Source organism: Mesoplodon mirus, assembly GCF_964341445.2.
Source record: "Mesoplodon mirus genome assembly, chromosome: 3".
In the NCBI taxonomy this organism is placed as follows: domain Eukaryota; kingdom Metazoa; phylum Chordata; class Mammalia; order Artiodactyla; family Ziphiidae; genus Mesoplodon; species Mesoplodon mirus.
The window spans coordinates 119,536,095-119,559,147 of NC_138978.1; the positions used below are offsets into that span (position 1 = coordinate 119,536,095).

General features: G+C 50.1%; 2 protein-coding genes across 4 annotated transcripts; one reads left to right on the forward strand and one right to left on the reverse strand.

Annotated features, from left to right (window-relative positions):
* Window positions 1–32: 32 nt before the first annotated feature.
* On the forward strand, window positions 33–4,665 carry MTX1 (metaxin 1). Its single transcript, XM_082614192.1, has 7 exons — window positions 33–154; window positions 1,136–1,205; window positions 1,340–1,419; window positions 2,983–3,438; window positions 3,565–3,641; window positions 4,073–4,227; window positions 4,327–4,665. The coding sequence occupies exons 1-7, from the start codon at window positions 74–76 to the stop codon at window positions 4,539–4,541; spliced, it is 1,134 nt and encodes a 377-aa protein (XP_082470318.1). The 5' UTR covers window positions 33–73; the 3' UTR covers window positions 4,542–4,665.
* GBA1 (glucosylceramidase beta 1) lies at window positions 4,663–21,920 on the reverse strand. Of its 3 annotated transcripts, none has more exons than XM_082614189.1 (12): window positions 21,848–21,920; window positions 9,513–9,571; window positions 9,040–9,127; window positions 8,601–8,792; window positions 8,336–8,482; window positions 7,900–8,033; window positions 7,506–7,678; window positions 7,035–7,272; window positions 6,471–6,695; window positions 5,944–6,107; window positions 5,417–5,533; window positions 4,663–5,323 (listed from the first exon to the last, which is right to left on the reverse strand). In XM_082614189.1, exons 2-12 carry the CDS (start codon window positions 9,537–9,539, stop codon window positions 5,218–5,220), a joined length of 1,611 nt encoding a protein of 536 aa, XP_082470315.1. In that variant the 5' UTR covers window positions 9,540–9,571; window positions 21,848–21,920; the 3' UTR covers window positions 4,663–5,217. The 3 variants fall into 3 exon arrangements, with proteins under 3 accessions (XP_082470315.1, XP_082470317.1, XP_082470316.1); XM_082614191.1 differs by lacking the exon at window positions 21,848–21,920 and adding an exon at window positions 16,579–16,696; XM_082614190.1 differs by lacking the exon at window positions 21,848–21,920 and adding an exon at window positions 9,638–9,656.
* Between the last annotated feature and the right edge of the window lie 1,133 nt (window positions 21,921–23,053).

Below are 23,053 nucleotides of genomic sequence, written 5' to 3' on the forward strand. Positions count from 1 at the left end.
GGCTGGGGGCGGATCCGCACAGTGGAGGGCGGAAGCGCAGGGGGAGGTGCTTCCGGGACAGAGGGCGGGCAAGATGGCGGCGCTCATGGAGCTGTTCTGCTGGTCGGGGGGCTGGGGGCTGCCCTCAGTGGACCTGGACAGCCTGGCCGTACTGGTGAGGAGCGGCGCCGGCGCCCTCTGCTGGGCCCTGGAGGACTGGGGAGGGGGCCCGGACTAGCCGGTCATCCGAATTTTGCCAGGGCGCCTCAGCACGGGTGCAGTGGGGGAAACTGTGGCCATCAAAGAGCGTGCCTGGCCGGTATAGACTCAGTGTCCTGTGTCGTAGCAGCCTAGGTTTTGTTTAGCGATGGAAAGAGGCCTGATCAGGGGTTCAGAAGATGAGTTTTAGTTCTTGAACATCCATTTACTGGCTCTGTGACCTTGGGACGATCCCTTCTTTCTGGGCTGTTTCTTCATCCGAAGGTTTACTAAGGCTGGACGATCTCAGGGTTCTCCGGCTCGGCACTGCTGCTTTCTCCTCAGCCTCCCTTTCCTCCTCCTCAATCAACAGCATTTACTGAGGTTATTCTTTATTTAACCAAAAGGCCTACAGCCAGGCTCTGTAGAAAAAGCTTTGGAGACAGACAGACTAGTTCACTTCACACATTCACTCACTCTTTCATTTAATAAGCATGTATTAGGCCTCTTCCAAATACCAAACATTGGCATGTAAAGATGAATAGCATTTGGTCCCTCCCCTGAAGTTGTCCACAGAAAGATAGACATGTCAGCAAATAAGTGTAATAAAATGTTCAGGTGCTAAGTTATAAGTAGGAACAGGCCATAGAGACTGCCCAGGAAGGAATGGTTAGTGCTTCCAAATGAGGCTAGGTGTTCACCAGGTAGATGGCAGGAGAGGAGATAGAGGGAGGGATTTTCCTGGCTGACTTGTAATCATGGACATGTCCATAATCTCTGTGAGCCTTGTGTTGCCCATAGTAAAATGGGAACAGTAATGTCTACCTCTTTTTTTGTGAGGCAATTCCTAAGCATAGGGCATAGCACAAAAGGTATTCAATAAATGTTATTTCTTTTCTTGATTCCCCTGTGGGGGCCATGTCCCTGGCCTCTTTGCCTTCTGCTTCCTTCCCTGCAGACCTATGCCAGATTTACTGGTGCCCCACTCAAGGTGCACAAGATCACCAACCCCTGGCGGAGCCCTTCAGGTACCCAGTGTCCCTGGGGGGTGAGGAAGGGAGTGTACAAAGGGAAGAGCAGGAGACAGACAGGGATGTGGTGCAGTTATGTATGGATAGGCAGCTCTAAGGGTCTGGTGGACATACTTCTTTCTCAACGTCAGGAACTCTGCCTGCCCTTCAGACCAGTCATGGAGAGGTCATCTCAGTACCACACAAGATCATCACCCACCTTCGAAAAGAGGTAGGTGGCTTGGGTAGGGGGGCTGCCAGTGAGAGACGTTCAGACAATTCAGTGCAACACACATTTATTGAGTACCTAATATATGCCAAACCAGACGCAGGGGACCGAGCTTCAAGGAACATAACGTCTGGTTGAGGAGACACAGACGTGTTGCTGTGATACATCAGTATCTCAGTAGTAGGCTAGAGATTCAGCTAGGCCACTGTCAAGGCATCTGGAGGCACAATGACTCCTGCCTGCTGGGTGAGGAGGGAGAGATGAACAGGCTGATGACACATGGAAGGGAAAGAAGAGTAGGAGAGAACAGTTGGCTCAGATGAGGTCCTCAAAGATGAGACCAGAAAAAAAAAAAGATGGTACCAGAGAGGAATTGCTAAGGGCCATTGCCCTTTTTTCAGGGACCAGGTCGGGCTTTATAATATGGAGCTCAGGATGGACGAAGCTAAGAGCCAGCGTGGGGAAGTTGAAAGAGCATTACGAGAGGATTGGGGAGGCCTAGGCTGTGCTTTTCACTGTCATTGGCTGTGTGACCTTGAGCAAATTGCTTAACCTCTCAGAGCCGTAAGCTCCTTATTTGTAAAACTATGGGGCTTAGCCAGGTTGCTTTCCAAGGGCTCTTCTAGTTTCATGGTCTAGTTCCAAAAGTGAACATATTGTCAGAAATGGGGCTCTCTTATTCACTTCTACTTTCCCAAAGGTGGAGGAACCAGGGAATTAATGGAGGCTTGAGAGGCATGGAGAGAGGGGATCCAGGTAAAAGCCAGAGTTCCTGGCGGGACTGGGCTATTGTTGCCTTATGTATGAACACAGCTTTCCCAGTTGCCAAAGAGTTTTCTCCTAACACAGCCACACTGAGAGAAAGATTATTATCCCTATTCCATGGGGGAGAATGAGGCTCAGAGAGATTTAAGGATCACACTCAAGAGGTTATTTGAGGACAGCATTTACTCAGGGTGTGGAGGAGGGTGCTGAGGAGCAGACACTGGAGCCTACAAGGTGTGGCAGGCTGAGACCTGGGGGTATGGTTGGAATGTGTGTGTGGTGGTGGCACCTGGGCCATGGAATGACATAGAAGAAACACCCAAGAGCTGGGCACTGGGGCCCTAGACGTGGGTTCACTGGGTCTTGGGAGCATGAGGATGGCGTCCCCTAGTTCCCGAGGCACTGACTGAGGCCCAACCTGCATCTGAGCTCCGCTCTGCTAGTTTTGTGGTGTCTGGATCGGAGAAGTTACTGTTAGAAAGTTGCCGTCAGCAGGCATCCTGCCAGCTTTCTGTGGAAACTCTGGGAGCTGCTCCTGGTTTGCGGCTGGGCCTTCCTTCCAACCCCCAATGGGCGCGGGACCTTGACGGCCAGCAGGCTCCAAGGTCCAGGCTTCCCGCCAACAGCAACAGGCTACTGACTGGGCCCAGGCAAGGGGGCCTCAGTGAGCAAAGCCCCACACTCTACCTCTGCTACACTCAGAGGTCAGTGTGGGTGGTGCCAGACAGGGTGCCTCCCTCCTTGAGGAAGTGTCCCTGGGGTCCCCCAGCATCCACCTCACAGTGGATGTTTCCTCCACAGAAGTACAATGCTGATTATGATCTGTCAGCCCGGCAAGGAGCAGACACCTTGGCCTTTATGTCTCTGCTGGAGGAGAAGCTGCTCCCGGTGCTGGTGAGTGTGCCCAGACCTCCCAGCATGGATGGTCAGCGGGGGAGGGGGTCGGGCATACACACAGACACCCCACACACACCCACTACAGGCTTGGAGCAGCATGGGGACCAGAAGCCCACCCTGGGTCAGGCAGGCGCACTGGCTCAGACCTGCCTCTTCCTTCCTACACACCCAATCCAGATACATACTTTCTGGGTAGATGCCAAGAACTATGTGGAAGTAACCCGGAAGTGGTACGCAGAGGCTATGCCCTTTCCCCTCAACTTCTTCCTGCCTGGCCGCATGCAGCGGCAGTACATGGAGCGGCTGCAGCTGCTGTGTGGGGAGCACAGGCCTGAGGAGGAGGAAGAGCTGGAGAAGGAGGTACCTTTGGGACAGGGGGCTGTTGTATGAGAGAAGCCCTCAGGACGATGGCCAGGAGTGGGAGTGCCTGGCAGGGGAGGCGGCACTGTTCCCGCAGCCGCAAGCTGACTTGGTGTCCCCCTATAGCTGTACCAGGAAGCTCGGGAATGCCTGACCCTTCTCTCTCAGCGCCTGGGCTCTCAGAAATTCTTCTTTGGAGATGCGTGAGTCTGCCTCCCGGGGAATCATAGGTGGCTTGAAGGAAGGTACAGGTTCAGACAGCCACAGAGACTAGGGTGGGCTCAGGCTCTGGACAAGAGGTCCTCGGGACAGACATTGGGTCTGGTGACAGTGGGGCTGTGTGTGGGCCTGGAGCCGCCTCAGTGGTACAGGAGGGTGGGAGGGCCGCCAGGCCCAGGAGGGGCCTGCTGGGCTGTGGGGCACTCAATGTGCCCTTTATGCAGCCCTGGGATAGAGTGCCATTCAAGGCCAGGCTGGCGCCACCTGGGGCGCCTTCCCCACACCAGGACCAGAACTGTGTGTCCTCTCCTCCCCTGGTGGTTCCCTGCTGCCCAGAGCCTACCTTCCCAGGGCCGACTCTTCCTCCGACTCCATCTCTCCCCCTTCTCCATCCCACCCTTTCTCTCTGCTGCAGCCCCGCCTCCCTGGATGCCTTTGTCTTCAGCTACTTGGCCCTGCTGCAGCAGGCAAAGCTGCCCAGTGGGAAACTGCAGGCCCACCTGCGGGGGCTGCACAACCTCTGTGCCTACTGCACCCATATCCTCAGCCTCTACTTCCCCTGGGAGGGAGGTAAGGGGCAGATGGGTGATGGGTGGGCGCTAGCTCTGCGGAGAGTGGGCGGGGATCCAGAAACCAGCCCCTGACCCACCTTCCTTCCTTGCCCCTCAGCTGAGGTGCCACCTCCACGCCAGACACCAGCAAACCCAGAGACTGAGGAGGAGCCATATCGGCGCCGGAACCAGATCCTATCTGTGTTGGCGGGGCTGGCAGCCATGGCGGGCTATGCCTTGCTCAGTGGCATTGTCTCCATCCAGCGGGCACCACCTGCCCGGGCCCCAAGCACACGGGCCCTGGGCATGGCTGAGGAGGTTGAAGAGGAATGATTTTTCCTCATGCTCCCAGGACTGATTTTTCTACTGTCATGCATTCCAGAGACTCCTATGTTTCCCCATTGTTGGTATGGCTGGAAATGGGGTCCCACCCCCAGAATAAAACTGCTCACACTGACTGGGATCAGACATTCTCTCCTTTAAGAAGCTTCTGTTTTTCCTCGCTGGACCAAGAGGGCCATCTGGGTGCTTGAGTCTACCCACTGGTGCTTGGCTTCTTTCGCTGCCTGTGCCCTGGTGCTGACATCTGCATGGGCCTGGTTCTGCATCTCCAAGAAAGACAAGCACTTCCCAGTTTTGGGTTCAGCCTTCCTAGTCTCTTCCTTTCCTTAACCTCTCTTGCCATCCACCCCCCACCCCTGTGTTTGTACAGTGAGCTCACCCTGGGCCTGGGCCCAGTTTCCACAGGCAACCAGCACACAGCACACGCTCACACAAGCATGGGGGTGGAGGACCACTGGGGCCTCCCAGTCCTTTCCCTAGGCGCCTCCAGCCCCTGGCACCAACTAGAGGGGAGAGTGAGTCACCCAAACCACTGCCTCTGGGCTTACGTCACTTAAGCTCCCCCCCAGTCCTGCTGTACCCTCTGTAGCCACAGACAGCATGTAAGCTGACTCTCTCCCCTCGATGTCCATGCTGAGCCTAGGCGCCTGCTTGGGCATCTGTTCCATCACTGGCGACGCCACAGGTAGGTGTGAATGGAGTAGCCAGGTGAGATAGTTTCCACGAAGCCCACGGCAGGATCCTTGATGGTAAGAGGCACATCCTTAGAGGAGCTGGGGGAGGTGGGGAGGAGAAGCTGAGAGTGTGATCCCGCCAAGCCCACCGTCTTTGTCCTCAGCCCAGTTCCCAGGTCCCACTGCTCTCACCGGTTTAGCACGACCACAACTGCAGAGCCATCGGGATGTATCAGTGCCACTGTGTCCAAGTCATTCTTCTCACTGGCAACCAGCCCCACTCTCTGGGATCCCTCAGGAATGAACTTGCTGAAGTGAGAACAGGCATCGTCAGGGACCCCAGCCCAGCCCCCCTGGCCCTGAGGGCAGCTCATTAGTCTCTCACTTAAGAAGTCATCTTCCCTGCCACCTACCCCTCCCCCTAGAACCCTTCCAAAGCTCTGCCCTAACTCTCCAGGCCTCAAACCGTGCGGCTGGGTGTGCCCTGCCCTCCCACCTCCCAGCCCCAGCATCGGGCATTCAGGGTTTGTCTGTGTCTCGAATGCCAGCTAGTCACAACCTGCCTAGATGGTGCAAGGGGGACATGCGTGCTGCTCCCAAAGTTCCCACCCTCGGCACCTTCCTGCTTCCTCACTGTGGGGGAGGGGGGGCGGGGATACAATCCCAGTGCAGGAGATGCTAGGACTGGTGTGGAGTGGGGATGCCTGCCCTCCACCCACCTGAAGTGGCCAAGGTGGTAAAACATGGGCTGTTTGTAAAATATGTCCTTGGCGATGTCCACGATGATGGGGCTGTCGACAAAGTTGCGCACCCAATTGGGTCCCCCCTCAGGGTTTAGGGCGAGGTTCCAGTCAGTCCAGCCGACCACGTGGTAGAGGAGGTTCTATGGTAGGAACGGGGCAGAGACAAAGGCCCCCAGTGGATACAGTTAAGTGTCACATGAGGGAGACGGGCTATGGTGCCTCAGCCTTGTGAGGGGAGTAATATCTAAGGAGCGAGGGATTGTGAGGACAGAGGCATCGCCAGAGAAGCTGAGGGATCTGAGGCAGATGTAACCGCTCAGGCATTTGGAACGAGGGTGATGGTGTGCAGATCTGTGAAGGGAAGGCAACAGAGGGGAGCATGATATCCCAAAATTTGCTCCAAAGAGTAAGCCAGCTGGGGAAAAGCTGGAGAAGAGCCTTTGGTGAGACTAGCAAGGGGTCTGAGGTGGTCTGCTTTGCGGAAAGGGAGACAGGTGGTTCACCGTGATGATGCTGTGGCTGTACTGCATCCCTCGATCCCAGGAGCCCAGCTGCACGCTCTGCTCCCAGAACTTGGAGCCCACACAGGCCTCTGAGGCAAAGAGCATGGTGTCGGGGAACAGGCGATGTGTCTCCCCCAGGGTGGCTTTTGCTGGAGCCAGGAAGTCCAGGTACCAATGTACAGCAATGCCATGAACATACTTAGCTGCCTCTGGGTCTGCCAGCACCTGTACAGGAAAAGGGAAGGACTACTGGGGAAAAAGAGCCACTGAGCCTGGGTCCTGCACAAAGGGTTCTGGAAGAGGCACTAGGACGTGAGAAGTGGGCAGTGGGATGAACACAACTTAGAGGGGGTTAAAGTGACAACCGTGGAGATTCATGGGGCCCTGGAAATCCAGAGGGGGATCACCACCACCACCCCAGGGGTGCCACCGGGGCACCTGGTCCCAGCCAGGGTGCTCTAGGAATCAAGAGTTGGGGCAGGGAAGGCACTCTGTTCGGGAGCCAGCCATTCGGATGCTGGACCTGGGGGCCACTAGGGTACCCGTGGAGTTCCTGGTCCTCACCACCTGGGCCCAGTGGGGCAGCAGCAAGCGCTGGTCATCTAGCATGAGCAGCCGGACATGGTGGTGGGTACTGTTGGCGAGGGTGGGACCCAGGTCACGGGCGATGAAGTCTCGCTGGTGTTCAGGGGTGAAGCCCAGGCACTGGAAGGGGTACCCGCTAAATAGCCCTGCAGAAGGCTCGTTCTCAGCTGTCACTGCCCAGAACTGTAACTTGTGCTCAGCATAGGCATCCAGGAACCTGGCGAGGGAAAGGGTGTGAGTGATCGTGGCCAAGACAGGGAACCAAGACCCTGGGGAATAGGAGGCCTGACTGGGTGGGGAAAACCGAGGGGCCTGAGTCTGAAAGACCCAGAAGGTAGAAAGGTGAGCTGAGGAGATCTGGAGGCGGAACCAGATCAAGGGCTGGGACACAGACCAGGGTGTCCGAGATGGGAGGCTGGTCTGGACCCCATGGCCTTGCTGTTCCCTTACTTGACAAAGTATCTGGCCCAGGTCTGGTGGTAGAGATCCCCGGGATGACCCTTGAGTGTCCCCTTCCCATTCACTGCCCCATTGGTCTTGAGCCAAGTGGGTGATGTCCAGGGACTGGCAAAGAGTGAGACAGGGCGCTGGGCCAACTTCAGGGCTTGGTGAATCAGGGGTATCTAGAAACAAAGGTGGTGAGGAGACATCTAGAGCTGGAACATAAACAGACTGGCCCAACCAGTGTATCAGGCCTAGCTATCAGCCTCTGCCCTCCCACCCCAGGACAGAACACAGAGAGCAGAGGGCACGTTCTATGTCTCTCTGCAGATTGCTCTAGCCTGAGGCCTCTCAACCACCAGGGATCAATGCCACTGGGGCCTGAGGTAGCCAGAGTGCCCACCTTGAGCTTGACATCTTCCTCTGGGAGGCTGAAGTTGAGCAACTGGAAGTCATCAGGGGTGTCAGCATAGGTGTAGGTGCGGATGGAGAAGTCACAGCTGGCCATGGGGACCCGCATGATGTTGTATTCGATTCCTGCAGAAAAAGAAGACCAAGATATGTGTGTCTGAGTCAGTAGGAGAATGTGGGACATTGTCTACCACTTGCCAGTCCTAAATTATGTCTGAGTGAGGGCCAAGGGGAACTTGGGCTCTGGGTGAAGCACAGACCTTCTGAGCCTGAGAGGCCCCAGGCACTCAGCAGAAGATGGGTAGGACAATCATTTTTTTCACTGGGCATTAACAGAGACCCATATGTCAGGGATGGGTGGATGTCAGGGTCAAAGGAAAGGTCAAAGTGTCAATTGCACTATGTCATCTTGTCCCCTTCCTCCTTACCTTCTTTAGAGAAGTACGATTTGAGTAGTAAATCCCGTGCAGGAGGTGACAGGGCAAGGATGTTGAGAGCAGCAGCATCTGTCATGGCCCCTCCAAAACCCTTCACTTTCTGGAACTTCTGATCTGGCTGCAGGGTCAACAGCAGCCCTGAGGACATCCGCAGGGAATAAAGGGTGTCAGTGCACAGGGGAGAAACTCCATGGTGATCGCTGGCATGATTTAGCTCCAGGAGGACCCCAGCCTGGGTGAGGGGTGTAGTGGTTACCTGTGCCTGTGCGGTTGGCCTGGATGGTCCCTAGACTCAGCTCCATTCGGCGCCCACTGCATGTGCTCTCAAAGCGGCTGAAGGTGCCAGGGTCAGGCAGGGTCAGGGGGTCAAGAGAGTCACAGTACGTAGCATTGCAGACACAGACCACTGAGCCATAGCCAAAGCTTTTAGGGCTGCAGGGGTGGGCACCTGGGACGGAGAGAGCACAAGAGAAGCAAGGGCTGAAGGATGAAGATGGGGAGAAGGACACACTAGTGGGAAGGAAAGACTGAATACTGATTTCAAAGATTCTCTTGATGTACCCCACAGTTGATCTCAGTCACTCAAAAGGGCTTAGTGAGCATCTAATGAAGTCCACCACCAGTATGCCAGAGACTACCAAAGGACCATAAGGCAGAAGGGGGCCTCGGGGCTCCCTCCCTCCTCCTTGACTCACCTGATGCCCACGACACGGCCTGCAGTAGAAGCAATCCCATGAGGCTGGGAGCCATGATGCCTACTCTGTCCTGGGGCTTGGGATACTCCTGAGAACAGAATGAGGAGAGGCTAGAGGGCAAGCCCCTCTCCACCTCTCATCTACTCTCCCAGGCAGGGCTCGGCTGCCTGTGGGCACCCAGCCTAGTCTCCCACCTTTAATAGAATGGAACAAAGCCCACAGACACCTGGGTCCAGACACCCTCCAAGCCCTCTGCTAGTAATAGCTCTCTGCCCACCCTGACCAGGACCCTCCTCCACCCCTCGTCCTAACCATTTCTCCCTCAACCTCATCTTCCCTCCATCTGTCCCTCCATCAAAGGGCCGTGATGGCCTGGTTTCGAGGAGAGTGTGTCGTTCACTGAATTCCAGAGCCTGGATGGCCAGGATTCCAGAAAGAGCGACAAGACCATTTGGGAGCCCTGGCCCACTCACCTCTCCGGAAGGACTTGAAAGCTCCATCACCAGATGAGGAGACTGCGAGGTTCCCAAACCTTGGAGGGATAGAGTATCAGCTAAATAAAAACATGGGTGCAGGAGCCAGAGGTAGCTATACGTACCAGATGAACCCTGCGGGTTAATTCCGGCAAAATGGAGTGGGTGTGTCATGTGATAACCATGGGAGAGTCACATGACACAAGAAGTGAGGCAATCGCAACCATACTTGTAAAGGGCGACTGACTGTCTTCCTCCTGGCTGTTGGTGATTATACACCCTATGAAATTCTGGAAGGCATGTATGGGTGACAACTTTAGGAAGAATCTAGAGGAAAGATCTGAATGAAGGATTGGGTAGAGGCTCCCGAATCCCAAAGGATGGGAACCACAGCAGGCACATTCTTTTCTTGAGAAAAAATTTTAAAGTCATGCTAATAAAGGTGATTCTAATAAAAGAAGTTCACTATGCAAAATACTGAGGCCAAAAAAAAAAAAAAATACTGAGGCCAAAATACTGAGAGATGATTAAGAAGTCTTTGCCCTATTGAGGTTCAGAAGTCTCCTGAGAGTCAGACTCTTACATGGATGGTTACAGATAAAGACAAACTTGGTAACAGGTGTGCACAGAGAGACCCTTCATGCTGTGGTTATCCTGGAAGGTTTCACGGAGGAGAAGAGGTGAGGTTTAGGGAATATTAACCAGAGAAGTAAGTGCAGGGATGATGGGCCCTGGGCAGAAGGACAGTGCTTCTCCAGTCCTCACTTGTTTCATCATCAGATGCAGATGAGAAGGAAATCACAGGACAGGGAGGTTGTGTAAAGTAGCTCCGAAACTGGAAAGCGTGGTACAAAGCTGCACCCTCAGTGGATGTGACAAGGGGGTTGTCCATGGTGTTGCCTCATGGCCCACATCATATTGATTCAGTGGGAGTGACACACACAATTATGACCTGACTGACTACAGCTCTCTGAGCCTACTTCCTCACCTGTAAAATGGAGGGAATACCACCACCTCACCAGGTCACTACTGAAATCAGGGAGATAAGCACAGTGCCTGGTACACAGTAGACACTTGGGAACCACTTGTTTGTTGTGCCTTTTTGTTTTTTTTAAATTATCTCAGTGAAGTCTTTCCAGACACACTCCAGGCAAAATTGACCATTTCTTCTTCTAGGTTCCTGTAGCCCTATAGGAGCTATAGTCTCACTGAGGCTATACTGAATATAGACTATAATGAATACAGTCTCAGTGAGACGAGCTTGGTTTGAATCCTGGCTCTACCACTTACTGGCTGACCTTCAATAAATTACTTAATCACTCTAAGCCTCTGTTTCTCATCTATAAAAGGGGAGAGATAACTCCTATCTCACAGAATTGTTGTGAGGTGTAAGTATGATAATGTGTGTCTAGCACACTGCTTGGCACCAAATACTGCAACAAGTTAGGGCTGTGTTTATGGAAGGAGCTTGGGGTTCCCCAAAGGAATGGCTTACTCATTCTAAGTAGAAGGCCTGGAACAGGGTGGGTAGGTGCCAGCTTGTTGCATTGAATTGAACTATCATCACTATGTCAAATCTGCCCCATCTAGACCTCCTGTTTTTCCAGGAAATGCTACACAGGGCTTGTTCTTGGGAGGAGGGCAGGTGATCTTACTTCCCTCTAGTTCACTCACTCCACAAATATTTATTGATATTAAGTACATACTACATTTGCCCCTACCTCCTCTTTATTTATTTACATTTTTTAACATCTTTATTGGAGTATAATTGCTTTACAACGGTGTGTTAGTTTCTGCTGTATAACAAAGTGAACCAGCTATATGTGTACATATATCCCCATATCCCCTCCCTCTTGCCTCTCCCTCCCTCCCACCCTCCCTCTCCCACCCCTCTAGGTGGCCACAAAGCCCCGAGCTGATCTCCCTGTGCTGTGTGCTCTGTTGGCCTTAGAGCCCCACTCCCCTCCCTGTTTCCTTCTGCAGGCACAGAGTTTGTGAGTGTCTTGTTTCTTCTCTCATAATGTGGTTTGCCCTTGAGGCTTTTATATTTTATTTTCTAAATAAAGTTGGTTATAATAAGGGCTAATATTTATTGACTACTTATTCTGTGCTACTTTATGTTCATAGTCTCATTTTATTCTCACGTGGCAGATACTATTATTTTCCCCATTTTAGAGATGAGGAAACTAAGACTCTGAAAGGTCATGAAGTTGCCCTAAGTCGCTTGACTACTCAGCTGTGGAACCTGGATTTGTAATGAGGCGGGGCGGGCACACGGCCCCTTAGCTCGCGGCTGTTAACGCGAGACCCTGAGCGCCGCGGTTAGAGGTCCTACTCCACCAGCAGTCAGCCTGGCGGTGGTCCTCTCAACAGAGAGTGGGTTAGGCCGAGGCAGATCTCGGCCTTCTCGCCGGGACCCTCCAGGCCCTCCAGCCGCGGGGCCAGCAGGTGAGCTGGGGTGCCCCGGGGACAGGCTGAGGGCTGTGTCCCGCAGAGTTACAAGCCCTCACTACGGCCACCCACTGGCCGGGTCCAGGCCTCGAAGCAGCATCAAACCTCTCCCCCATCCCCGCCTGTGCAGCCTAATGGCAGTGGCTGTCTCCATGGGTCCCAGGCCATGGAGGCCTCAGCAACTGCAGTATATGGACACTGCCATTAAGGTAAAGCTTCAGGGACTTCCCTGGTAGCATCGTGGTTAAGAATCCACCTGCCAATGCCGGTGACACGGGTTCGATCCCTGCAACGGGAGAGGCCACAACAGTGAGAGGCCCGCGTACCGCAAAAAAAAAAAAAAAAAAATGAAGCCCAAGTTGGCTTCTTTAGTGCTGGCTAGATGGCAACATTTCTGGATCTGTGTTCTTCAAAGGCATTGGTCAGGGGATAACTTGTCAATAATGAAACAGAATCCAGGACTCCCAGGTTGGGCAAGATGGATTGATTTTCAGCTGGGGAGAAGCAGGTCTGCCTCTCTTCCCAAGCTTCACTCTCCCTGTCCTGGGAGATCTCAGCCTAACAGCCTGAGCACCGCTTTTCATAAAAAGTATTTCCTCACATACTCTCTACTATCCTGAAATGAACGTATAGATAATATGACTTACCTACACACACAGTTTAAGAGAGTCAATATAGTTGCCTTAATTGGCATATAAAGGAAAGATAATGGGACTATTTTTTATAGCAAAATATGTTTTCAATAAGTAAATGCTTAGGCATGATTACCTATAAGACATTATAAAATAGTCAGATATGTACTAACCTAAATGGAATAAATTAGGATTTAACAGAAGCAAAAACAGTCCATGAATTAATAATTTCAATATGTAAGTTTCATCATATGTCATTTTTACAATATGTAATTATTATTGTGCTGCAAAAACATAAAATATATGATAAATCAAAATGCTTAAAAGTCAATTTTTATGAATAATATTCAGTGCATTCCACATGTCTTCACATATTCACTATTTGATTCTAGGCCTTAGCAATTCAGTAAGGAAAAGGACAGTCTTCAACAGACGGTGCCGAGATGACTGGATATCATGCAAAAAGACAAACTTAGGGACTTCCCTGGTGGCACAGTGGTTAAGAATCCGCTTGCCAATGCAGGGGATAAGGGTTTGAGACCTGGTCCGGGAAGATCCCACATGCCGCGGAGCAACTAAGCCCGTGCGCCACAACTACTGAGCCTGCACTCTAGAGCCCACAAGCCACAACTCCTGAGCCCGCGTGCCACAACTACTGAAGCCCGCGCGCCTAGAGCCCGTGCTCCGCAACAAGAGAAAACCCCGCTCACCGCAACTAGAGAAAGCCTGTGTGCAGCAGCGAAGACCCAAAGCAGCCAAAAATAAAAAATACATATATATATATAAATAAATAAATTTATTTTAAAAGAAAAAGATAAACTTAGACCCTTACCTCACTCCATAATCAAAAATCAAAGCAAAGTGGATCATAGACTTAAATGTAAGAGCTAAAACTCTTAATTTTCTGGAAGAAGGAAGGCTAGGAGTAAATCTTTGTGACCTTGGATTAGCCAGTGGTTTCTTTTTCTTTTGTTTTAGGCAACAACAAACATTTGTTATCTCACATAGTTTCTGTGGGTAAGGAATTCAGGAGTGGCTCATCTGGATGGTTCAGACTTGAGGCTTCTCAAAAGACGGTAGCCAAGATATTGGTCAGGGCTGCTATCATCTGTAGTAGGCTTGACTGGGCTGAGGCTCTGCTTCCAAGTTAAGCCACTAACATAGGTGGTGAACTGGGGCTGGCTGTTGGCAGAAGGCCTCAGTTCCCTACCATGTGGAATAATTCATAGGGCTGCTTGAGTGTCCTCACAACATGGCAGCTGGATTCCTCTCCAGTGAGTGATCTAAGAGAGAGTAAGGCAGAAGCCACAAGGTCCTAGCCTCAGGAGTCACACATTATCATTTTCACAATATCCTATTGGTTACACAGGTCTTCTATACAGATGTGTGTGGGGCAGAGGGGCTAAATAAAGGTGTAAACACCAGGAGGTGGGGATCATTTGGGGGCCATCTAGGAGGCAATCTGCCATAGTCCGTCCTCTGGCTTCCAATAAGTCATGTCCCTCCCACACGTAAATACTATTACTTCTTCCCACGGTTCCCAGAAGTCTCATCTTCTTATAGCTTAAGTCCAGAATCTCTTTAGACAATGGTTTCTTATTTACGATTCCAAAACACAAATGACAGAAGAAAAAAAAGATAAATTGGACTTCATCAAAATGAAAAGTGTTTGTGTTTCAAAGGATGTCATCAAGAAAGTGAAAAGACCTCCCACAAAATGGGATAAAATACTTTCAAATCATATCTCTGATAAAGGCCTAGTATCCAAAATATATAAAGGACTCTTATAACTCAGTAATAAGAAGATAACCCAATTAAAAAATGGGCAAAGGACTTGAATAGATATTTCTCCAAAGATAATATAAAAATGGGCAACAAGCACATGAAAAGATGCTTGACAACATTAGTCATTAAGGAAACGCAAATCAAAACCACTATGAGATACCACCTCATATGCACTAGGATGGCTATGATCAAAAAGATAGACAATAACAAGTGTTAGCAAGGATGTGCAGACATTAGAATGCTCATATGTTACCGTGGGAATGTAAAGTGGTGCAGCCACTTTGGAAAACAGTTGGGCAGTTTCTCAAAATGTTAAACGTAGAGTTACCATATGACCCAGCAACTCCATTTCTAGGTATCTACTTAAAAGAAATGAAAACATTTGTCCACCTGAAGACTTGCACATGAATATTTACAGCAGCGTTATTTATGGAAACAAACTAAATGTCCATCAGCTGGTGAATAAATACACAAATTGTGGTATTTCATTAAATGGAATACTATTCAGCAATAAAAAGGAACAAAATACTGATACATGCTACAATATGAATGTACCTCAAAAACATCATGTTAAGTGAAAGAAGCCAGACAAAAAGACCACACATTGTGTGATTCCATTTATATGAAATTCCAGAGTAAGCAAATCCGTAGAGACAGAAATAGATTAGTGCTTTTCTGGGGCTGGAGTGGGAATGGAGATTAACTGTTGCAAAACTCTGTAAATTTACTCAAAATCATTGAACTGTACACTTAAAAGGAGAAACTTTTATAGTATGTAAATTACACCTCAATGAAGCTAGTAAAAAAACTTTACTTTTATTACATATTTGCAGTTGGTTCATTGCTTTTGCAGGTACACTACTGCATTGAAACTCTTTTAAACGAAGTATATTGCATAGCTGGAAGTGCTCTAATACACTGAGTAGACAGATGTAATAATGTCAAGACAATGTATTTAATTTAAGCTTCCTTCTCCATAATGATCTCCTCCTAAATTATTGGGCTGTTCCAAAAAACAAAAAAACACCTTGTGAAACTTTTCTGCATTATTATATAATGAAGTCCTGCTGATTTATATATTTGCATATATTGTTGTTGTTGTTTTAATAAATTTATTTATTTATTTGCCTGCATTGGGTCTTTGTTGCTGCGCATGGGCTCTCTCTAGTTGCGGCAAGCAGGGTTTTCTCTTGTTGCAGAGCACGGGCTCTAGGCGTGCAGGTTTCAGTAGTTGTGGCACGTGGGCTCAGTAGCTGTGGTTTGCAGGCTCTAGAGTGCAGACTCAGTAGTTGTGGCACATGGGCTTAGTTGCTCCGTGGCATGTGGGATCTTCCCGGACGAGGGCACTAACCTGTGTCCCCTGCATTGGCAGGTGGATTCTTAACCACTGAGCCCCCAGGGAAGCCCTTTGTTGAGCAGAACATTCCAAAACCAAGTAGAATGAGAGACAGTTCTTCTTTGTGCAGGACTGTCCTCCATGTTATAGATGGTCTACCTTTCCTGTCCTCCTTCCACTAAATCCTCAAAGTGCCTCCTAATCCTGGTCTCCACTAAAGAGACGTTTCCAAAATGCCCTCTAGGGGGCGACTGAGAACCACTGCCCTTAGGGGAGTCACCTCAAACGCCCAGGTTGCAGTAGCCACTAGGGACGTACTAGGTGGCCACAAATGCGTTCCTCGGTCCCCTTTGTACAGCACTTTTATTTTATTTTTTATTTTTTTTGGCCATGCCGCAAGGTATGTGGGATATTAGTTCCCCAACCAGGGATCGAACCTGTGTCCCTGCAGTGCAAGTGCGGAGCCTTAACCACTGGACCTCCAGGGAAATCCCTGCACAGCACTTTTAAAAGACTTAGCTAAACACCAAGGGAGGACAACTGGGAAATAAATATAAGCGAAAAGCAAAAATACAAAAATAGTTTGGCTGACCCAGCACAAGAGTTCTGATCCCACTTCAGCCAGCCCTGTGATGAGCTGTAGGCTTGGCTCAGACAGCAAACTCCAGCCCTGGAGCCTGGCAAGTACCATGTCACAGGCTCCTTGCTCTTTAGGTCTCAGATCAACTCCCCAAGGAGGGTGCCTCCTCCCAGTCCCACTGTCACCTCCATGATCAAGTCAAAGAGAGACACTCTTATGCCATGCATAGCAGAGTAGGTGCTCAAAAAATACTCAAGAGGTGAATGAATGGATAAACCTTACCAGTCAACCTGGAACCTGTCCTTTCAGCTCTGGTTTCTGATCTGAAGATACACCACTCCTCCTGACACCAAACGACTTGTTTCTCCAGTGAGACCCTTCTGCCCCTTAATTGCTAGGGTGTGGCTTCACCCTTGGATTCATCTGATTAACCAACTTTTTTTTTTCAGCTCTATTGAGATATAATTGACGTAACACTGTGTAAGTTTAAGGCATACAACTGATGATTTGATACATGTATATGCTGCCAAATGATTGTGGCAATAAAGTTAGTTTGATTAACCAACTCTTTTTTAAAAAATATTTATTCATTTATTTATTTGGCTGCGCTGGATCTTAGTTGCGGCACGTGGGATCTTCGTTGCGGCATGTGGAAACTTAGTTGCAGGATATGGGATCTAGTTCCCTGACCAGGGATTGAAACTGGGCCCTCTGCATTGGGAGCACGGAGCCTTAGCCACTGGACCACCAGGGAAGCCCATGATTAACCAACTCTTAAACAATAACCATAGCATACTTGTAAAGCCCAGTGCAAATGGAAAGTATTTGTACCTCACATGCTCTCCTATAATTTTTCTTTTTTTTTTTTTTTTTTTGTGGTACGCGGGCCTCTCACTGTTGTGGCCTCTCCCGTTGCGGAGCACAGGCTCCGACACGCAGGCTCAGCGGCCATGGCTCACGGGCCCAGCTGCTCCGCGGCATGTGGGATCTTCCCGGACCGGGGCACGAACCCGTGTCCCCTGCATCGGTAGGTGGACTCTCAACCACTGCGCCACCAGGGAAGCCCCTATAATTTTTCTCAAGATACCAACAGCCAATCTTTTATGAGTGCTTATTACATGCATTAGCCTGACAACCCCATGTTACAGATGAGAAAACTGACTTAGGTCAAGTGAGTGGCAGAGTCAAGCCTAAATTCAGGTCTGTCCTACTCTGAAGCCCAAGCAGCTCTTAGCCATCATGTCATACAGCCTCCCAGATATTTCAGTTGCATATTTTTAGTCTTCTGTAAGTTTATAAATGGTCACAGGGCAAATCTCATGGTTACTATTTCTCTGAAACCTTAAAACTCTTCACTTAGAGACAAGCACAGAATCGGGGCTCAAGTTTACTGAATGAATGAATGGGTTAAGTTACCAACCGCACCTTCTCGCTGTTTAAGGTCCTACTTGTCAGTGTTTCAGAGACTGTCCTTGGTGTGATTTGAAGCAAAGGAGTGGTGAACTTCAGGAAGAATGAGGTTAACTCTGAACAAGACTATTACAGTGAGAGTGAGACCTAACTAAGGCGATTTGGTGGAGGCAACAGGAAGTACGATTCAAATACTGAACAACTGTGAGCCTGCTCCTTATTGTTCTGAGCTTCCCATGCAGGGTTGTAATTAGGCTCATTGAAGATAACAATATCTGAGAAGGGACTTCCTTGGTGGCGCAGTGGTTAAGAATCCACCTGCCAATGCAGGGGACAGGGGTTCGAGCCCTGGTCCAGGAAGATCCTATATGCCGCGGAGCAACTAAGCCCAGGCGCCACAACTACTGAGCATGCGCGCTAGAGCCCGCAAGCCACAACTACTGAGCCCACACGCCTAGAGCCTGTGCTCTGTAACAAGAGAAGCCACTGCAATGAGAAGCCCCTGCACCACAAGGAAGAGTAGCCCCCACTCACCACAACTAGAGAAAGCCTGCGCGCAGCAACAAAGACCACACCCCCCAAAAATCTGAGGTGTTCCTTGTGAACTGTAAAATTCCATATAGATGGCTGGAATTATTACTGTTATTGTTATTCAGGCTTTGTTTCTTACCTCCAGGTACAGTAGAAGGAGTCTTCTGTGCGAGGCCTCTACCTCCACACTTGCCCCCTCCGGCCACCACCATTTCTCTCCTGTTCCCCTCAAGAAGAGGCAATAAGGAAGGGTGTTTCAGCATGAACACCCGAGTGATTATACAGGATTGAAATCCTTGCTTCATTTCTCACTAGAACTGAGATATAGGGAAGTTACTTGACTTCTCAGAGCTTCAGTTTTCTCATCTCCAAAACTCCTGCCTCATGGGTTGTTATGAGGATTTCATGCAACAATGCATGTAATATTACTCAGAGCCAAACCTCTGGAATGAGTTGCTACACCTGATGAGTCCTCTCTCCACTTCCTACACTCCACGGGCTGATACTGGACCCTCCTGGCTCCAAAACTGCTCTTGCCAAGGTCACTAATGATCCCTCTGTTGCTAAGTCCAATGAATAGTGCTCAGCCTTTTTTTTTTTTTCCTTGAGGTACGCGGGCCTCTCACTGTTGTGGTCTCTCCCGTTGCAGAGCACAGGCTCTGGACGTGCAGGCTCAGCGGCCATGGCTCACGGGCCCAGCTGCTCCGCGGCATGTGGGATCTTCCCGGACCGGGGCACGAACCCGTGTCCCCTGCATCGGTAGGTGGACTCTCAACCACTGCGCCACCAGGGAAGCCCCTATAATTTTTCTCAAGATACCAACAGCCAATCTTTTATGAGTGCTTATTACATGCATTAGCCTGACAACCCCATGTTACAGATGAGAAAACTGACTTAGGTCAAGTGAGTGGCAGAGTCAAGCCTAAATTCAGGTCTGTCCTACTCTGAAGCCCAAGCAGCTCTTAGCCATCATGGGAAGTCCCTGCTCAGCCCTTATTTGACTGGACTTTTTACCTCCTAGAAGCACTCTCTTTTGTTTTCATGACTCCACACTCTGCTGCTTTGGATGTCCTCCCACTTCTTTGGCTGTTCCTTCTCTTTTGCAGGCTTCACATCCTCTTTCTGTCTGTTCCTTAGGGTTTTGTCCTAGGCCTTCTCTTCTCATACGTCATTCTCTCTCCACAGAGATAACCCATGGCTTTGACTAACCTTCTAGTTGTTTTCTGGTTCCACAATCTTCACTTCCAATCCCAATCCTTCTCCTGGGATGGACTCTGTGATGTGACTCTGCCCTCCAGACCTTTCCTCTGGGTGTCTCACAGACACTTCAGCAGGACCATCATGAGAGCATCATCTCCTCCAGCCAAACCCACTCTTCCTCCTGTGTTTTCTTTCCCCATGAATAGAACCTCTTCCTCACAGAACCTGGGGCTCATCCTTGACTCTGTCCTTTCCCTGTACCCTTCTCCCTTTCTATTCTCTTCTAAACTACTGAAACAACTCTTGCTTGGCCTCCTACACTCTACTTTTCTCCTCCAATCCATTCTCCAAGAACTGGATGGTCTAACTAAAATACAAATTCTGAAGCTACCACTCTCCCTCCTAAAATCCTTCAACGGCTCCACACTGCCTTTTAAGAGGGCTACCGGGACCTGGCATCTTTGTTCCAGTCTCATTTCTCACCTCTCCACTTGGACCATATGCTCCAATCACATTTTGTCTAATAGGCCACATTCCATCTTGCCTCTCTGCTCTATGTTATTTTCTTCTCCTCTCTTGAAAAAAATGAATGACTATTCTTTTCTGTCATTAACTCCTCAGCCTTAATGTCCCTACCATCAGTACCATTTTCCTGACACCCCTGAATGAGCTGGGCACCCCTGCTATGTGCTCCCCAAGACACATATTTGACAAATCATAATTGGGCATCTACTATGTGCCAGGCACTGTTCTAGACCCTGGTGATACAGTAATGAATAAGATTATAAAGTCCCTGGCCCTATGGAGCTTATGTTCTAGTGGTGGTGGAAGACAAAAAACAGGTAATTTCAGGTGGCCGTGAGAACTATGAAACAAAATAAAGGGGAAGGGGGACTTCCCTGGAGGCTCAGTGGCTAAGAATCTGCCTGCCAATGCAGGGGACCTGGGTTCGAGCTGTGGTCTGGGAAGATCCCACATGCCGTGGAGCAACTAAGTCTGTGCACCACAGCTACTGAGCCTGCGCTCTAGAGCCCGCAAGCCACAACTACTGAGCCCACGTGCCTAGAGCCTGTGCTCCGCAACAAGAGAAGCCCGCGCACCGCAACAAAGGCTCAATGCAGCCAAGAAAAAAAAAAAAAAAGACAGCCTTCCAATGAAGGGGGTGGGGGTTCCATCCCTGGTGGGGGAGCTAAGATTCCCACATGTCTTGAGGCCAAAAAACCAAACATAAAACAGAAGCAACATTGTAACAAATTCAGTAAGGACTTTAAAAATGGTCCACATCCAAAAAAAAAAAATCTTAAAAAAAAAAGGGGGTAAGGAAGCTGGACAGAAGGAGTGAGTGGGACAGTGAGTAAGAAGCGAGTTGGAGTAAAAGGTTGGGGGTCAAGTTCTGCAGGGCCTTGGTGGCCACAGTGAGGAGTCTGAATTTTGTTCCAAAACGGAAATTCACTGGACATTTTGGGGCAGGGAGGTGACAACATCAGATTTATATTTTTAAAAGATCACTTTGGCTGCTGTGTAGAAATCAGACTGTAAGGGGCACGACGACGGAGACCAGCCTCCAATTACAGCCTGTCACAGACTGGCCCCCTTGTTCTACATCCTTTCTGGATCAGAATCCTCCCAAAGGCTCTTCTTCTTTTTTTTTTTGCGGTACATGGGCCTCTCACTGTTGTGGCCTCTCCCGTTGCGGAGCACAGGCTCCGGACGCGCAGGCTCAGCGGCCATGGCTCACGGGCCCAGCCGCTCCGCGGCATGTGGGATTTTCCCGGATCGGGGCACGAACCCGTGTCCCTTGCGTCGGCAGGCGGACTCTCAACCACTGCGCCACCAGGGAAGCCCAAGCTCTTCTTTAGTATGCATCACTCTTCACCTCCATTTAGCCTAGGTAATGCCTATTCATCTTCCTTTCAGAACTCAGCTCATGTCATTTTCTCCAAGAAATTCTCTCCTTTCACACACACCCCCTCCTGTGTGTGAGGAGCCTTTACATCTCCTTTGTAGCTCTTATTACATTTGCAATTAATTGTACAAATGGCTTAATGTCAGTTATAGCACCCATTGGCCGGCTAACTCCTTTGTCTGCTGATCTGTCCGTGAGAAAGCCCAGTAGGGCGGGGATCAGTCTGTATCCCCAGTACGTAGCACAGCACCCGGTGCTCGTCCCGTGCTCAATGAACATCTGTCGGATGATTGAAGAATGGATAAATTACACAGACTTTCTTTCCACTCCACCCCTCAAAAAAGCAAGTGGGTAGAAGAGGATTTGAAGATTTTCCCCCTCTTCTTCATTAGTAACATACAACCATCCCTACAATTAATAATAACAATGATGATAAAAAGGTGAAGTGCAGACGCAGGGAAAGGAGAGTTAAGATCCCAAAAGTGCAAAATCCATTACGCCTACCGTCGGCGAAGCGAAACAGCAGCCCCAAACGGAGGCGAAGGGAAATCCCAGAGCAGCCTGCAAAAGCGGGGTGGGCGGGGCGGTAGAAGGGGGCTCAGCAGAGCTAGGCTGCACTGCACCACGCGCAGCCGCGAGACGCGCAGGGCCGGCGGGGCGGGGGCGGGGCCGGAGCCTAGCTTCAAGAAGGGAGACCCCTGAATCGTCAGGAGGCGGGACGCAGGCCCTTTCCTCACGTCTTATTGGTTATGCTGGAGACGGACTGTTTTCGCTGACCAGCCGTAGCCCAAATAGGGCGCAAGCGTATCCGGAGGTCTCTTCGGAAAGAGGGCGCGGGAAGCTAGAAGCGCGCATGCGCCTCGTTTTACACTCGGCAGCGTATCCTAAGGGTTGGGGGAGGTTGAATTCCCTCAATGAGTCCAGCTTACGGAAGTTGAGATGGATTCTTGAACTTCCTCCTTTGGGAGCCTCAGGATAGGGAACATTCAGTGCCCAGAAACTGCCCCGTTGGGAATCCCAATCTCCACTCCCTGCTACCTCATTTTGTCGTTCTGGCTGCGCCCTAACTCTCCCTCCCTGAAGCTGGGTTGTTATGATGGTGAATTATTCAAGAAGCCTTGCAGCCAGACGCCATCTATGGGCAGTGCCTCTCCCTAACCCCTTCCTCTCCTGTAGGGCCCCACGGCTATCCCCAAAGTCATAGGGTCTCCACGCTGTATACAAGGCCCCACTCTGCCTTTTAATAACTTAATGAGTTTGTTGAGGACCTACTGTTAGATCCAGTGCAATGAGCAAGCCCCTGCTCTCAGGAGCTTGCATTCTGTGGGACGACACAGAAAACAAAAACAAGGTAATTTTGGATAGTGATAGGTGTTCAAAACAAGGCGGTATGATAGAATGGGGAGTGCTCAATAAAAACGTGAGAATGGAACTAAGACCCGAATTAGGTGAAAGCAACAGATATAGGGCATCGAGTTTCGTGTTGGTGAATAGCTAGCTCGTACAAAGGCCCTTGTGCAACGCAGTTTGGCTGAAGCAGAGTGGACCAGGTTGTACCTGACCATAGTTTCATAAGGAGTTTGGAGATTATCCTAAATACAGTGGAAAGCCAGTACATTTAGGCAGAACTTTAATATGACATGATTTCTTAGCACTTTGCTGAGTGGAGAATGGATTGTAGGAAGAATGGAAATAGATCAAGAGTTTGGG